Source organism: Phyllobates terribilis, unplaced genomic scaffold (genome assembly GCF_046119375.1).
Source record: "Phyllobates terribilis strain yellow unplaced genomic scaffold, ASM4611937v1 Scaffold_2__4_contigs__length_985480577, whole genome shotgun sequence".
NCBI classification, from domain to species: domain Eukaryota; kingdom Metazoa; phylum Chordata; class Amphibia; order Anura; family Dendrobatidae; genus Phyllobates; species Phyllobates terribilis.
In genome coordinates, this window is record NW_027362762.1 from 78,283,592 (window position 1) to 78,301,586 (window position 17,995).

Consider the following 17,995-nt stretch of genomic DNA (forward strand, 5'->3'; position numbering starts at 1 on the left):
AAATCAAATAAATTCAGAAAGCTTGATCTAGTGGTCCGTGTTCGCAGGCAAAAGGTATAATTATAATTTATAATGCGTGAAATTATATGGGACCCTATAAAGTATTATTGTTATGTATAATTCTTATTATTATTAATTATTGTTATTATGAATACTACTACTACAAATAATAATAATAATTATAATAAAAGGCTGCATCTTTTTATAAAATATAAACTAAAATTATACATTTTTTCCTTCCAACAATGGCCACTAGGGGCAGCTCACTGAATTTATCTGGCTTCGATTGAACTCCATGATAAACTAGTTTTCAATAAGCTACTAAGCTCCCTCTAGTGGTAATTTCATGCAATCAGTGTTTTAATTTGAAGATAGCTCACAGCAATATGCACCTCTTTGGTAATAAGGAGAGAGGTAACGTTTCTCCTTGTGGGGAGTGATATACCGCCTCTGGCATGTCAAGGTAAGGAGGCTTATTTGCCGTGCAATAATAATTGCTGCTTCCAATAGGTGGCGCTATAGAGTTCAAGTTCTCTTTTACTCTGAAGAGGCAATTTGCGTAATAATGATAAAAATTCTTTGGTGGAAGCAAGTCATGATCTAGCCACAGGAGAGGTGATACCAATTGATCAGTAGGGGTCTGACCACCGATTGGCAGAACCGGGCACTTTTACCCCACATGGGGCATTTTTATCCTCCTTAGAATGGGACAGCACTGCACTCCTGACCTCCACTCCATTCTTTCTTTATAGAGCTACTATAGAGAAGTGGAGAGCTTTTTATTTGCAGAGAATGTTTAATCAGACAGTGTGCTATAGATGAAATAACATTTTGTTCTAAATAGATTTTTTATTTAATTTTTTACATATCACGATCGATGTATATAAATCTTACTATTTCCACAATGGCCTAATATTAGATTCCTATTTTCCGTACTCCACATGTACATTAGCAGCAAAAGGCTGACTTAGATCTTATTTGTGTGAAAAAAAAAATAACTGAGCATGCTACAATCTAGTGATTGTGAAAGGGGAGGAGGAGGTGAGCTGTGACATCACTTATTGTGAATGGTGGATCCTGTGTTATCTATTGTATAAAGAGGTGTTATCAGTGATTGTACAGGAGGAGGAGGTGAGCTGTGACATCACCTATTGTGAATGGTGGATCCTATGTTATCTACTGTATAAAGAGGTGTTATCAGTGATTGTACAGGAGGAGGAGGTGAGCTGTGACATCACCTATTGGGAATGGTGGATCCTATGTTATCTACTGTATAAAGAGGTGTTATCAGTGATTGTACAGGAGGAGGAGGTGAGCTGTGACATCACCTATTGTGAATGGTGGATCCTGCGTTATCTACTGTATATAGAGGTGTTATCAGTGATTGTACAGGAGGAGGAGGTGAGCTGTGACATCACCTATTGTGAATGGTGGATCCTATGTTATCTACTGTATAAAGAGGTGTTATCAGTGATTGTACAGGAGGAGGAGGTGAGCTGTGACATCACCTATTGGGAATGGTGGATCCTATGTTATCTACTGTATAAAGAGGTGTTATCAGTGATTGTACAGGAGGAGGAGGTGAGCTGTGACATCACCTATTGTGAATGGTGGATCCTGCGTTATCTACTGTATATAGAGGTGTTATCAGTGATTGTACAGGAGGAGGAGGTGAGCTGTGACATCACCTATTGTGAATGGTGGATCCTATGTTATCTACTGTATAAAGAGGTGTTATCAGTGATTGTACAGGAGGAGGAGGTGAGCTGTGACATCACCTATTGGGAATGGTGGATCCTATGTTATCTACTGTATAAAGAGGTGTTATCAGTGATTGTACAGGAGGAGGAGGTGAGCTGTGACATCACCTATTGTGAATGGTGGATCCTATGTTATCTACTGTACATAGAGGTGTTATCAGTGATTGTACAGGAGGAGGAGGTGAGCTGTGACATCACCTATTGGGAATGGTGGATCCTATGTTATCTACTGTATAAAGAGGTGTTATCAGTGATTGTACAGGAGGAGGAGGTGAGCTGTGACATCACCTATTGTGAATGGTGGATCCTGTGTTATCTACTGTATATAGAGGTGTTATCAGTCATTGTACAGGAGGAGGAGGTGAGCTGTGACATCACCTATTGTGAATGGTGGATCCTGTGTTATCCACTGTATATAGAGGTGTTATCAGTCATTGTACAGGAGGAGGAGGTGAGCTGTGACATCACCTATTGTGAATGGTGGATCCTGTGTTATCTACTGTATATAGAGGTGTTATCAGTCATTGTACAGGAGGAGGAGGTGAGCTGTGACATCACCTATTGTGAATGGTGGATCCTGTGTTATCCACTGTATATAGAGGTGTTATCAGTCATTGTACAGGAGGAGAAGGTGAGCTGTGACATCACCTATTGTGAATGGTGGATCCTGTGTTATCCACTGTATATAGAGGTGTTATCAGTCATTGTACCGGAGGAGGAGGTGAGCTGTGACATCACCTATTGTGAATGGTGGATCCTGTGTTATCTACTGTATATAGAGGTGTTACTTTTCAATGTAATTCCATCTGTGATGATAATCAGACAGCTGAAAACTGTTCTGTATAAGGCCTAGTAACCAGTTAGAAAAATTGCAATATATAAATTTAATTTCCTCCATATATTAAAAAATGAAATAAACTATCAATTTTTTGAACAAATACATTTAACGTAAAAATTTGATTTGAACAATGGATGATTTTATGATGACACATTCCCTTCACACAAATCTTGGGAAAGGTAAGAATATATGTTTCTCTTAGACTCTGTTCACATCTGTCCGTGCACATAACACATTTTATTCAGTCATGCTATGTGTCGGGTCTTCTTGACGTGGCCATTATTTATAATTGAATGTCTTTTGCCTTATTTACTCTTCACTTTTATAAAGAAGAACAATAACAAGTGTAAAAAATCAATGCAAACTACAAATGAGGAGATGTGACATTTACAATAAAGGGAGCCGTGATATTTCCTCACTGCCGCACTTTCTATATCAGACAAATGAGGGTCAGCGGTCAGTGGACAAGCCATGATGTGGCATGACACTGCAGCTCTGTATATTTACAGTTTGCACAATTTAGTCTCATAAATGAAAAATTCCAAATATTTTATCATTTATAAAGAAAAACCCTCAATCCAACAACTCTTAACCCCTTCAGGACCGATGACGTATATTTACGTCATCTGTCGTGCCTCTGCCTTTGGTGCGAGCCAATATCATTCCCCGCACTTGATGGCTGATTTAATCAGCCATTAAGTGCCTTTAACAGTCATGGGTGGAACCTCTCTCCACTCTCGGCTGTTAACCAGTTAAATGCCGCTGTCAATCACTGATAGCGGCATTTAACATGCGTAGGCAGGAAACACGTCATTGATCCTGTGGCGCCCCTGAGGGTTCAGTCGCCACAGGGGTACTGCACCTCAGATGAGGTGTGGTATCTCCTCTTCCAGGTAAGGAAGGAGCATCACTCAGGACCCAACTCCACCACTCAACACTACACCACTCCTGTCCTGTAGGGGGCCTAAATGCACCAGGGTGCTGCCCCGGGCCGGGATAGAGGAGATGGGGGGAACTAAAGATAGGGGGAACCATTGTAGTGAGTGAGGGTGGAGGACACACTTTTAGGAAACACTTATTGATTCATATTTAATCTACAGCCATCTTAAGTTCAAGGTCTTTGATTGAGGGTCTTCTGTCAGGGTCCAGCAAGAGGCTGTAGCTGGCGGAAGGTTCGCGGTCCTCGTACTCTGGCCTTGAGATGAGGAGCGGGTCAGAGTTAACCACTGTCTCTACCCGGCCAAGGTCCTCATCTAAGAAGGCCTTGGAGGGGAGCGGAGGAGATAGGCTCCACAGGCAAAAGGATCCCAGGGGGATACGGACGGAGCGGAGTCGCCACCTGTATTCTTTATTCTGGCCTAGCCAGTGGGATTCCTGCTGCAAGAGGGGTGACCGGCCCCCGATATCTGACTTTGTCACTTCACGTCTCAGTCAGAAAAAGCCCGGAGGCTGAGTGGATCCCAGGGGGGTACGGACGGAGCGGAGTCGCCACCTGTATTTCTTAAACTGCGTTTATCCAGTGGGACCAGACCTTATACCACGTTCGTACCACACACAGTCAGGAGAAGACTCAGTGGGAGAACTTACCAAGGAGAGGAACACACACCAGAGGGGTCTCCTGATCTACCTGGGAAGTGCTGAACCCCCTTCCCGGTGGCCGCAGTGCGCCGTGTGTAGCAGAGAGAAGCTTTGCGGCTGAAAGTTCATCTACAGTGAGTAAAGACCCGGATGACTTCATTCACCGCCTCCGCTTGTTTATTCCTGCACGGCACTGCACCCACCATTCCTCCACACACTGCCCTGAGGCCTGCTCTGCCTGTGGGGAGCCGTCCCATCCTAGCTGCCGCAAACACCGGCCTCAGTGTACTGTCGCAGCGCTGGTGGCCTTCACCAGGAGCCGCAGGTGGCGTAGTCGAAATACCACTCATCCTTAAAAGCACATTAATTTTTAATGTGACAGCCCTGGGCACGGAACGGGTCCAGGCCACGACTGCATCCCCCGCAACCCCTACACTGACCCGGCTCCGAGTAACCCCACCGCCCAGGGAGGGCGTCACAGTCCCACACAACGGAGCGCCCGTCACATGAATGTTGGGCACCGATGGGTTGTCATGACAGCCAGTGGTCTGCTGAAGAACCTCGTGCCTATCATCACGTTCCTCCTGTGAACGGCGGCCCGTGGCTGACGTTCAAAGGAAATCATCATTTTTGCTACACATAGCAGTTCTTAAGCTCTGCTATGTTGTAACACAGGCGATCAGATGATCACAGCTTCAAGTTCCCTAAGGGGACTATTAAATACAGTAAAAAGTGAAAAAAAAAAAGGTTTACAATATTTAAAAAAATAGAAAAAAACACAAAAGTTCAAATCACCCCTCCTTTTGTCCCATTAAAAATAAAACAATAAAAAAAATGGATACACATTTTTGGTATCGCTGCATTCAGAAATGTATGATGTATCAAAATATAAAGTAAATTAATCCGATCGGTAAACGGCGTAACGAGCAAAAAATCAGAACTCCAGAATTAGATTTTTTTGTTCGCCAAAAAAATTGCAATAAAAGCACTTAAAGGCGATCAAAACATCGTATCTACCTCAAAATGATATCAGTAATATGGCAGTTTTTAGCACAAACAATAAGCCCTACTAAAAAATGAGAACTTTACAGGTCTTGGAAAATGACGACAAAAGCGAAGGTTTTTTTTTTTACTAATTTGTATATTTTTTTTCACCAATTAAATAAAAAACCTATAAATGCTTGGTATGTGTGTATTTGTACTGACCTGGAGAATCACATTGCCGGGTCATTTTTACTATACATTGAACATGGAAAATAAAAAAAAAACACATTTTGGAATTGCACTTTTTTTGCAATTTCTCCTCACTTGGATTTTGTTTCCTGTTTTCCACTATATGGCAGAATAAACAGTGTCATCCAAAAATACAGTTCTTCCCACAAAAAAAACAAGCCCTCATACGTCTATATGGCTGGAAAAATAGAAAAGTTATGGCTCTCGGAAGAAGGGAAGGAGAAAATGAAAATGGAAAATCACACCAGTTTATTACGATTTTACGAAATAGTTGCTCTTTGTCTAATCATTTTCCCAATATTATTTCTTCATCAATTCCCCATCGATTTCAAGAACTCTGCTTGGTATCATTCATCAGGAACCCTTATTGTTACTACCGGGGAATACAATTCCTTACTGGTCACATGATGGACCCATAGGTGCACGGATCATTACAGTTCCAGTACAGTCATCAGAAATGTGTCTTGTAATGAGTAGAGCACCTGTGTGATCTTTTTTATTTTAGCCACTGACTTTAAGTAATGAACAATGTACTGAAAGACAGCAAGAAGAGATCTTGAAAGCCATTGATTTTCAATAAATGATCGATCTATGTAAATATCTGAATTTTTGCATCTTCTCTTCCCGCAGGTTCTCTTTAAATGTTCCGAAACTAGCTCCAACCCTCAAAAATATGTTTTGTAAAAATTGGTAAACATTAGACATAGTGGAAGGGGAGGAGGGAGATGCAGCTGCAGAATCTGTGTGAGACTTGTGCTGTGAAAAGGGGAGGAGCAAGAGGGAGACGACATCTGATTGGTTTAGAGCACAGCTCTGATGACATATTGGGAGGAGCCTGGCCACTTAGCAAGTATGAAGAACGGAAATGGAATTTTAAAAGGAGCAGAAGAGGAAAGGAAACGTCCCAAATGTATAGGATAAATGTACATCATTACATCTATAGATGGAGAAAAGGGGAGTGGTGGCGCTAAAAGGTATAACTTTGATCTGCTGCAAGGGAGACAACTACCACAGTTGTCTAGTGGGTAAATTTTTCGTCTGTTACATCTATAGATGCTTATGTAGAGTTTTGTGATTTAGCTGAGTACTTACCTAAGACTTTTAGCTCTGCACTTCCATAGATAATTCCATAGATGTTTTCTGCCAGACATTGGTACATTCCCGCGTCGGATTGATTGACGTTATGAATCGTCAGGATTCCGTTCACCATCTCAACTCTGTTCTGTAATACAATTGATACATGAGCAAGCTTGTGGCTAAAATTCCCTAGCATAAAATATCATTCATGTAGAAAAAAATACTTTTTTTCCCTTTGTATTATTTTATTCTGCTAAACATTTACTATTTTATGCATGTGATATATAAAGAGATGGAGCTTTGGTGCCAATCATATCACACAATATCAAGGTTTCGATCAGCGGTGAAACCTGGCATTTAAGCCCTGATTCTTTATTGCCTTTGCACCTGTTTTTTTGTCTAGTTTTGTGTGCTTTTCACTTTTTTTTGTTTGCACCCACTTCATTATTTTATTTGCACCGTTTTGTTTTTTTTTAAGTCTATTTTATATGTGCTTGTCTGTGTTTTTTTTTTTTTTTTTCTGGACAGAGTTTTGCAATTTCAAATGTTTTTGCCTAAATCATCAATTGAAACTCTTTAAAAAGTCGCAAAATTTAGCGCAACTCCACTCCAGTCCACCCCACTGGTGTATTTTTAAATATGCCAGTTTTTGTTGCCCTTTTTGTAACATTTTGTGATACGTGTGACTTATTGTACTGGAAAGTATAAAAAGGCAATTCAAGACAAGAAAAAAAGATTTTTTTTTTTGCACCAAATTAATGAACCCTGTGCGTCATTTTGAAACATTTGGCGCAAATAAAATGGCAACAAATACAACAACACAAAAAAAGGAAAGATATGTAAAAAAAACAACAAATAATAAATCGGAGCTTTATTGCTCAATTTCAGTGCAGCAACCAACATAGGGGACATTGAGCATTATACTGTACCCATTCAAGTCAATGGATTACTTCTGTACTGTACGACATGACAGGTCCTCTCCGGTAAGAGGTGATCTTTGTAATCGTGCTCCATTCTAGTCAAGAGTTGAGGATCATGAACAGAGGACCCCGCTGCATTATTCCAGAATTCCTTAATAAGGTAAAAGGGTTTTCTAAAATAGATGCCTGTGAGGCAGAGATGGGAAAACTGCGGCCCTCGGGCCACATCTGACTCTCTGGCTGTTCCATTCCGGCTGAGGACCGTAACAATCGCTTATGGGCCACACCGTGTCCTCCCGCCATCCGCCGCCACTTGCTATATCCTCGGGATGCAGACAGGGGTGAATATATAGGTGGAGGGCGGTGCTTCCAGCTCCTTCTTCCACCAATCACGACTGAGACAGCAGATGCAATGACATCATTACATTGCATCCGCTCTGTGGAGCGTCAGTGCACCGGAAACAGGAGCGGAGAGCCGGTGGAACGGGAGCAAGGTGAGTATCTGTTTTTTTCCATACATGTATGGGATGTTTGCATGTATATAGGGAACTATGTGGGGGCTCATACTGTGTATAGGAGGCTATGTGGGGACTCATACTGTATTTAGGGCGCTATGTGGAGGCTCATATTGTATTTAGGAGGCTTTGTGGGGGTTCATATTGTATATAGGAGACTTTGTGGCCATGCACACACAGGGCCAAGTTTTGGTGGCTGAGCTCTTTAGAAACAAGCTGTACACTGTGTAAGAAAAAAGCTCTCACAGCAGGAGAATGACAGCAGATAGAGAAAGCAATAACATATTAGGAATTTTCATATTTTCATGCTGTCTAACTATATAAAGCAATTTAATTACATGAGGATACCCCTTAAATACTTAAACTTCCACATTTTGTTAATAAGCACCATAAAATAAACCTAGGGTTGCCAATGGCAGTAGGCCTATGAGTTGGGGGAACCCAATGCCAAATCCCCCACTTGACGTCTACCTACTTCTTTTAACATGCTTTATATGTGTATGGCCGAAGACTGGAGAATTTATATGGTGTGAGATCATGTGCTGAGTCCACTCCATTTCCGGTGCCGATTATTTTACACAACAAACACCCACCAGACAGTAACTTCTGCTATTGTTGCTAGCTCTGATCACAGCAAATTAACCCCTAGAAGCTGTGGTTAATAACGACCATAGTATATAAGTGGTTAGACAGGTAGGAGGGCACTCTGTTACTCACTCAGAGTAACCGGGGTCCCATGGGTGGCCAAATTTAAACCTTTGCCACGGAGCCCCTGGATTTCTATGTACACTCCTGACTATGAAGGTAACCAAAACTCATGTTGGCCACATACTTCATCCTTATGTGCTTATGGATTTAAGAACTTCTTGGTCTATTTTTTAAGAAAAGGATGCAACTGTGATTTTTACACTTCAGCTCTCTTACTAGAAGTTTCCTATTTATAGGAAAGAATTGACCACATATATTTATGACTGAAGACTCCCCAAATCAAAAATGTACGAACATAATATAAATTATAAAATAAAAAGATTATAAGTTAAAAAAAAGCCTAATTCATGGCAACACAACAATGCAGCGAAATGTTCTTAGTTCTTCTTTGATTATAAATATCAATAGACTTCTGTTCAATCCTTGGACAATCAAACTGTAAATTTCCTTTAACTTGACATGTACTTGACGTTTACAAGAATTTTTCTGATTGCTCTTCCTTTTAAATAGGCGATACTTTGCTGGGGCCTGGAGATAAATCAGAAAGCTTCAATGAAGCCCCCCGGAGTAAAGCTTCATCAGTCAGTGAAATACCGTGGAGAGATGGGCCCCGCAGATTACTTGTACTAGTCGTTCTATCTCGCTGTATATGTTCTATACAAATCATAAATGTAACTGACGTGGAGCAGCGAGAGCACAGAACAATACAGATGTGTCTGAGCACAGAGGAGCCGATCTGGGGAGGAAAGCCATACAGATTCTGCAAGAAAAGGAAAACATCTATCTATCCCATATTTATCTATCTATCTATCTATCTATCTATCTATCTATCTATCTATCTATCTATCTATCTATCTATCTATCTATTTGTCTGTCTGTCTGTGCCTGTCTGTCTGTGTCTGTCTGTCTATCTATCTATCAAACAGTGTAAAGCTGGATATCGCTCCTTTAGTAGTTGAACGTCTGCTACATTTTCACCCCACATCTGCCTATTGCACCCATTATCCTTTTACCCTTAGCCGATCACCTATTTTTGGCTCATGTCGTGGCTGTCTGTTCAGAGTGTGTGAATTTTCTGCAATCAAAGCTGCATACATGTCTCCTGGCTTCACACATGATGTATGCGATCACATCCAGCCAGCAGTCACAATACACCACGCACTTCTGTTTATCCCCTTCCTTTAACCCGGTGGCGCCCAGTGGCTTCAGGTAAAGTAATTTCAGCACACAGTGACATGTTCTACTTCTGGGATCACTTTTTCACCATTTTACTCTGACTTCTCATAATCCCCTGCTGGATATTTACAACAATGTCTCCATATATGTGGTGTCTATGTTTATCTGGTGTTACGTCACTTCCGCACTGACCGTGTACAATATACTTATTGTATATATAAAATAATATACTATAATTTTCCAGTAGATTAGTTGTATGTTTGAAGGTGGAGAAGATGCCGTAACACCTCTCTGTAGACCCCTGTTATTTTAAATATATGAAAATGTACTGTATTGTATGTGTTATCCTCCTGGAGGCTGCAGTTCTTTTAGTCAAGGGTGACAGGGTTAACTGTAGGGCCAGGCCCATAGTTGGGGAGAAGTGATGGGGACCTGTGCATTAGTTTCTGGTTTTGTAGTTAGTTGTTAGTGAGCGAGATACAAGAAAGGACACCCTCAGAGGAAGGTTATCATCACTGGGTGTGTTGTAGCTCAAACAAGGAAAGGGAGCAATTCTCAGCAAGAATTCTCCAGTGTCGGCAGTTCCTCATAGCAGGCAAGGATAAGCCAAAGAAAGCAGTGGTATCAGCAGACCTGGAAACCAGGTATGAAGGAAGGCAGGGTCAGCCAGGCTGGGGCAGGTCGATAAGGTGGCAGCTAGTGAGAGTCATGTAGCTTGCCGTGGCGTGGAAAACGAGTACCTCGCCTCCGGCTACCACCACGTTACATATGCTTCTGTGAATGATCCTGTGTGTACATCGCTGCCAATATGACAAGACACCATGCTGTACAGAGTCACACACAAGACCACCGCCCCCGGCAGAGAACCATTTGATTGACAGATTGGAGACGATGGACATCATTCTTTCCTTATGCTGCTCTGATAAAATGAAAGTTGAGTGCTGATTCTTGGCTTGTTTCCAATAATACACAGACAAATATAATAAATTCACTGAGCATTAAATATGTGTAATTATTATGGGTCATTTACTGATTTTTGGCTTCCAGGTGCAGACACAGGTGTAAGGCTATATTTTGCTCTTTGGAAATGTTTCCGTGAAGTTCCAACGAAAAGTAATGTGTGCAAAACTGATATTTTGTCAATTGAGTCAAAGAAGTAACAAAATATATAATTAATTGAGGGACACTGTACCTGGGGGAGCAGCGGGAGGCCGTTCTTCAGCCAGCGATATATGGGCCTAGGCTTTCCAGATGCCTTACACTCCCAGTGGAGCTGGTCTCCACTGTCTAACTGGGTGTCATTAATCTTCTCCATCCATTGTGGCTGAGCTAAAGGAGAAAAAAACAGAGCAATAAGTAAAAAAAAACAAACAAGTTTTAGTTTCCATATAAATAATTGAACAGGAATTCATAAACCGGTGACAACCAAGAAAAATAACATGGCACAAAATATGACATTGTTGGAAACGTTATGCAAGGACACCAGGATTGTAGTATAAAGTGATGGATAAAACTATATATAGTAGTTTTATCACTTGTCTATAGGTACATACTGTAGATAGATAGTAGAAATATCATGTCTATCTATCCTCATAGATAGATAGATAGATAGATAGATAGATAGATAGATAGATAGATAGATAGATGCCTAATAATAATCTACTTGTGTTAAAACCATTTCTCCACTTTTACACTGACCCCTATACTTCTGGATTGCGAGACTTTTGCAACTTTTTAAAAATAGCAATTGAGAAATCTGGCTGGAATCTCATTTACTTAGCTAACCACAACATCTTTACTCCAATTTTTCCAAAGTCCAAAATGGTATAAAATAGAAAAAAGTTGCAATTTTTTATTATTTTTAATGATATGCGCCAAAATTTGCAATCGGTCAATGTTTGAACACTCCTGTTCATGCAGTGGTTTTCCCTATTCTTATTGGAATGTGCATATTGTACATTCAGACTGAAGTCAGCAAAACAACAAAGGAAACAAGAATTAAAGAAACGTGTGAAACGAAGCAGAATATGTGTTACATTTTAGATAGATTTCTCACAGTACCCCACTTGGGAGAATGCCAAGGGGGGTGTAAAGCAGTCATCAGAGTAAAAGAGGGGCACTTTGAGTCATCAAAGGCTTAACAAATATTCTGATTTGTTTCACATGTATTTCTCTACTCCTTGTTTCCCTTTCGGAGATGAGAGAAACCTAACTTAAAAGTTTGGAGTTCATACTGGAAAGTTAGTGTCCAGTTCTAAACTCCGAACACGGACTTCTTACGGAAGTCCGTGTTAATGTTCGGCGTTCCAGAGGAAGTCCAGGGACACAAAAGATTTTTTTTCCAGGTCCAGAGTTTGAGTCTCTATTCCTTTCAATGGGGTTAGGGTTCAGGTCTAAGTTGAGGTACAGTTCTCATACCCAAACCGAACTTTGGACTAAAGTTCAGGTCGAGTACCAGAACCTGACATTTCACGAGTCTCCTCATCCCTAGTTCCTTTGTGGCTTTGATGCCTTCAGTTTGAATCTACAACGTGCACATTCCAATAAGAAAAAGGAAAACGATTGGATGAACAGGTGTGTCCAAACTTTTGACTGATACGGCATATGGTGAGGTTCCTTGGACCTTGGAGTTCAAATGTGGTTGGGTATAGACCTAGACCTCCGAGTGTGAAACATGTTTTCTCAGGGTAATTGGACGCTTTGTAGTATTAGTGATTTCCAGCAAATTGATTATCTGCAAATAAACTCTGCAAAAAATTGTCAAAGCTCGTGAATACAACTTTAAAAAGACTCACTCATCTTTAATATGCAAAATTCTAATAGATAGATAGATAGATAGATACAGGTGCATCTCACTAAATTAGAATATCATCAAAAAGTTCTTTATTTCAGTTCTTCAATACAAAAAAGTGAAACTCCTATATTATATAGAGTCATTACAGAGTGATCTATTCAAGTGTTTATTTCTGTTAATGTCGATGATTATGGCTTACAGCCAATGAAAACACAAAAGTCATGATCTCAGTAAATTAGAATAATTAACAAAAACACTTGCAAAGGCTTCCTACGCGTTTAAAAAGGTCCCTTAGTCTGTTTCAGTAGGCTCCACAATCATAGGGAAGACTGCTGACTTGACAGATATCCAGAAGGCAGTCATTGACACACTCCACAAAGAGGGTAAGCCACAAAAGGTTATTGCTAAAGAAGCTGGCTGTTCACAGAGTGCTGTATCCAAGCATATTAATGGAAAGTTGAGTGGAAGGAAAACGTGTGGTAGAAAAAGGAAACTGTGATAACCACAGCCTTGAAAGGATTGTTAAGAAAAGGTCATTCAAAAATTTGGGGGAGATTCACAAGGAGTGGACTGCTGCTGAAGTCATTGTTTCAAGAGCCACCACACACAGACGTATCCAGGACATGGGCTACAAGTGTCGCATTCCTTGTGTCAAGCCACTCATGACCAATAGACAACGCCAGAAGCGTCTTACCTGGGCCAAGGAGAAAAAGACCTGGACTGTTCTCAGTGGTCCAAGGTGTTGTTTTCAGTTGAAAGTAAATTTTGCATTTCATTTGGAAATCAAGGTCCCAGAGTCTGGAGGAAGAGTGGAGAGGCCACAATCCAAGCTGCTGGAGGTCTGGTGTGAAGTTTCCACAATCAGTGACGGTTTGGGGAGCCATGTCATCTGCTGGTGTAGGTCCACTGTGTTTTATCAAGACCAAAGTCAGTGCAGCCGTCTACCAGGAAATTTTAGAGCCCTTCATGCTTCCTTCTGCCGACAAGCTTTTTGGAGATGGAAATGTCATTCTCCAGCAGGACTTGGCACCTGTCCACACTGTCAAAAGTACCAATACCTGGTTTACACACAACAGTATCACTGTGCTTGATTGGCAGCAAACTCACCTGACCTTAACCCCATAGAGAATCTATTATAGAGAATCTATGGGGTATTGTCAAGAGGAAGATGAGAGACGAGACCCAACAATGCAGGCGAGCTGAAGGCTGCGATCAAAGCCACCTGGGCTTCCATAACCCCTCAGCAGAGCCACAGGCTGATCGCCTCCATGCCACATTGCCGCATTGATGCAGTAATTGATGCAAAAGGAGCCCCGACGAAATATTGAGCGTATTTACTGAACATACATTTCAGTAGGACATTTCGGATTTTAAAATCATTTTTCAAGCTGTTGTTATAAAGTATTCTAATTTACTGACATAATGACTTTTGTGTTTTCATTGGCTGTAAGCCATAATCATCAACATTAACAGAAATAAACATGTGAAATAGATCACTCTATAATGACTCTATATAATATTGGAGCTTCACTTTTTGTATTGAAGAACTGAAATAACTTAACTTTTTGATGATATTCTAATTTTGTGAGAAGCACCTATATCTATCTATCTATCTATTATGGATCAATCTAATGGATAGATGAGTACAAGTATAAGTATGAGATCTAATAACAAAGACATGAAATTCATTGCGAGGTATAGAAGAAAATAATAGAATAAAATAAGTCTTTCACACTGGTAGAGAAATTTGTGGAAAGATTCCGGGATTTATTATTGACGAGACCATGGCACGGTGTCCTTCACTCACCTACGTGACCCCCTGGTTATTTGCAGTCCATCACCTGCTCCAGATGCGCTGCTATGCATTTATCATACTGAGCTATAAAGGAGTCACTTTCTAAATCCCTGGCCAAGCTTGGCTTTTGTTTTATGTTCTCAGTCTTACTAGATCTACAAGGAGTTTTATTCCGCAGAGTGTTGTACTTCATTTAAAGGTCTTGTGAAGAAGAAAGAAGGAGGCTGAGGTTTCAGTATATCCTTTGGTATTTAAATATATGGATAGTTAAGAAAATCCCACTTCTAAGTGTCGCAACTCTGTAACAAAATGTATCAGTGTTCTTATCTCCCAGCTATGGTACATGTGAGACTGCTGTACTGATATGGGCAAGGCAGCCATAAGGAGCAAAAACTATCAAAAGGGAAGTTAAGAAGATCATAGGGATGGGATGAGCAAAGGTTGTAAAGTGCAATGAGGTCCAGGATGTATGGGACAAACACGTGTATAACAATGGGAAGAAATGGCAAAATTCTACCTTCATCAGTCATCACCAGGAGCAGCTTCATACAGACATATTTGCTTGTACTGGGATCAGGGCCGGACTGGCCATCTGGCAATTCTGGCAAATGCCAGAAGGGCCTGTCTGGTCGTGGGCTGCCTTGTCTGCTACATTTTTATCAGAATCTGCATCCTCAAGAAGCCCATGCTGTTAACAGTTGTGACGGAGCATAAAGTTGCTGGCTCCATCACTTACCCCAGCAGGCTGCGGGCAACCCTTCTGTATGTGACCTGCCGTAGCCCAGCACCAAGCAGGGGACGTCGGCGGTGCAAAAACGTCACTGCATCGTGTAACCAGCATCCACTGCGAGAATGGATAGATGAGGAGACAGAGGCTGCAGAGGATGAGGTGTCTGGATTAGGTGAGTATAGGGAATCTTTTTTATTTTTGGGAGACTGTGGGGGACCATCACATTATATTTGGTGCTGTGAGGTGGACCACCATACTATATGGTGTACTATTTGGGGGACCATCATAGGGGGCTGTTGGGGGTACCATTATACTATATGTAGCACCTGCGACTCTGCCCCCTGCCAGGCAGAGATGCCGTCCCCCTTACCGCCGCGCTCCTGGTCCGGCATCTACTGACCTCCCTGCTGCTGCTGGTACATGTAGCTTCCCGGGCACTGTGCTTAGGGCGCGTGCGCGCTCCCTCCCTCTTGAAGGGGCTGCGCGCGCCGTCCTAAAAAGTCCACGGCCAATGGCCGGAGGACTTTCCCTATTTGAAGCACCTCCTTCAATATGGAGGTGCCCGTGCAAGGTTGTTGCTCTGTGTTTCTTACTGTTGCTTCAGCCCTCAGGTCCTCTGCAAGTCAGCCCTGTCCACCAGTCTGTTCTTCAATCCAGTCCGCCGGTCTGACTACTATCCAGCCCGACAGTCTGTCTACAGTCCAGTCCGCCAGTCTGTCTATGGGCTCTGCCTGCCTGCTTACTTGGAAGCACCTGCCTGTTACCTGCCGTGCCCGCCAGCCTGGTTACCTGGAAGCACCTGCCTGTTACCTGTCGTGCCCGCTAGCCTGCTTACCTGGAAGCACCCGCCTGTTACCTGCCGTGCCCGCCAGCCTGCTTACCCGGAGCATCCGTCTGGCTTTCAGCCAAATCAGCCTGCTTGTCTACCCGGACCACCCGTCAGCCTGCCTGCCGTGCTCATCCGCTATACCGGTCAGTTTCTGCCATCTGACCTGTGGGAGTCACCTGCTCTCATACAAGGTCGGTCCCAGAGTGGCACCTGGTCCCACTGCTTGGTCCCTCCCTGGTTCACAGAGTCGATTGAGCCGCCGTGCGACCTTGGTCGGGCTGAGTAGGTACTTAATCACGCCCCTCTGGTCCCTCCTTGCACCGCAGCACAGAGGTTCCACCACCTGGATCCGTAACACTATATAGGGGCTGTGAGGGGTACCATCATAATATATAAGGAGCTGTGGAGTTTACCATCATACTATATGGAGGGGATGTTGGAGGGACCATCATACAATATAGGGGGCCTGTGATGTGGACCATCATACTATCTGGAGTTTATGAGGTGAAACATCATAATATATGAGAGACTGTTGTGGGTTCTATCATACTATATAGGGGTTGTGAGGTGTACCATCATAATATATAGGTGGTGTTGAGGGGAACATCATACTATATAGGGGGCTGTTGGAGGGACTATCATATTATATAGGGGGCTGTGTTGTGGACCGTCATACTATATAGGTACTGTGGGAGGACCGTCATACAATATAGGGGCTATGGGGATCTTCATAGTAAATGGAGGATCATCTTACGGTGTATTTTGGTTGTGGTGGACATCGTATTGTATGGGATGGCTGTGGTGGACATTATTCTGTGTGGAGGTCTATGGGGTACATTATACTATGTTGGTGGCTGTGGTGACCATCATACTGTATGGTATGGGGGACATCAAACTGTATGGGGGCTGGGGGGTCCTCATACTGTGCGGGGGGCTTTGGCAGACATCACACTTTAAATAGGGGCTTGTGGTCGACATCATACTGTGTGGGGGTGGGGGTCTGTAGTTCCTCTCCTACTGCATATTGGGGGCTGCGGTGGATGACATATTGTATGGGAGGCTGTGGTGACAACCTTACTGTGCAGGGTGCTGTGGGACATCATACTTTGTGTAAGGTTTGTGGGGCAATCATGCTGTGTGGGGGCATAATACTCTACGGGGGTCATGATACGGGGATCATAGTGAGTGAGACCACTTAGGGGCTTCAGTAGGAGTAAAATAATTGTCTAAGTGCTGCAATACATTTCCTTCTACATTTCTTAAAATGTTTGGAGATATGCCCTTCTTTGACTGTGACGTGATAGGACTTTTACTATGGGGCGCCTGTTATTTCTATGTACGCCCCTGCTCAGGAGCATTATTATAATAAAGAGGCACTAGGGGTCGTTATTATAAGGAGGCCGAATGGGGGGATTGTTATCATTTTAGAGGAAACTAGGAGTCATTATTATTAATATAAGAAAGCACAGGGGAAATTTTTATTATTATAAGGAGTTACAGGGTCATTATTATAAGAAGTCAAGGGGGGAGCATTATTAAAGGGAGCACAGGGAATTCTAATAAGGTGTCACAAGTTGTGGTTTTTGTAGAGGTGGTAGAAAGTGGGGAGGGTCCTGGAAAAACAGTAAAGTGAAGAAGTCTGTATGTTACATTTTGTAGGGACGACTTATGGATGGAAGTAGAGGTTAGGGTGGTCTGGACCAAATGCAAAGGAAAAGGGAAAAAGAATGATAACAATCAGCGAGAACATCACTGGTGAGAACCTGCACAATATACCACTGCAGAGCACTGGTGGAAAACTGATATGACCATTATATGGTCACTGTGTGGTGGTAATATCAGTCTTAGTACAGTGTTTTTGCTTAAAGTAGTTGTCCATGCTTGAAGCTGAAGTCTGCGGTGACTCTATGTGACTGCGGACTTCTGAATCCTCACAGAGCTCCTGCGCTGTGATGATTCTCTGGTGCTGGCCCTGGGAGTTTTATTGCAAGTCTTCAATTGCATTGGTCTTTTCTTATAGGCCAAAGGGACTTTTGGGGCCC

General features: G+C 42.3%; 1 protein-coding gene across 2 annotated transcripts in view; it reads right to left on the minus strand.

The window, feature by feature from the left end:
* CNTN5 (contactin 5) overlaps positions 1 to 17,995 on the minus strand; it is a 2,189,536-nt gene that overhangs the window by 540,382 nt on the left and 1,631,159 nt on the right. For both annotated transcript variants that reach the window (XM_073662155.1, XM_073662156.1), the window contains 2 exons: positions 10,998 to 11,134; positions 6,502 to 6,631 (listed from right to left, as the gene is read on the minus strand). In XM_073662155.1, the coding sequence (XP_073518256.1) occupies positions 6,502 to 6,631; positions 10,998 to 11,134 (267 nt within the window). The remainder of the gene's footprint in view (positions 1 to 6,501; positions 6,632 to 10,997; positions 11,135 to 17,995) is intronic.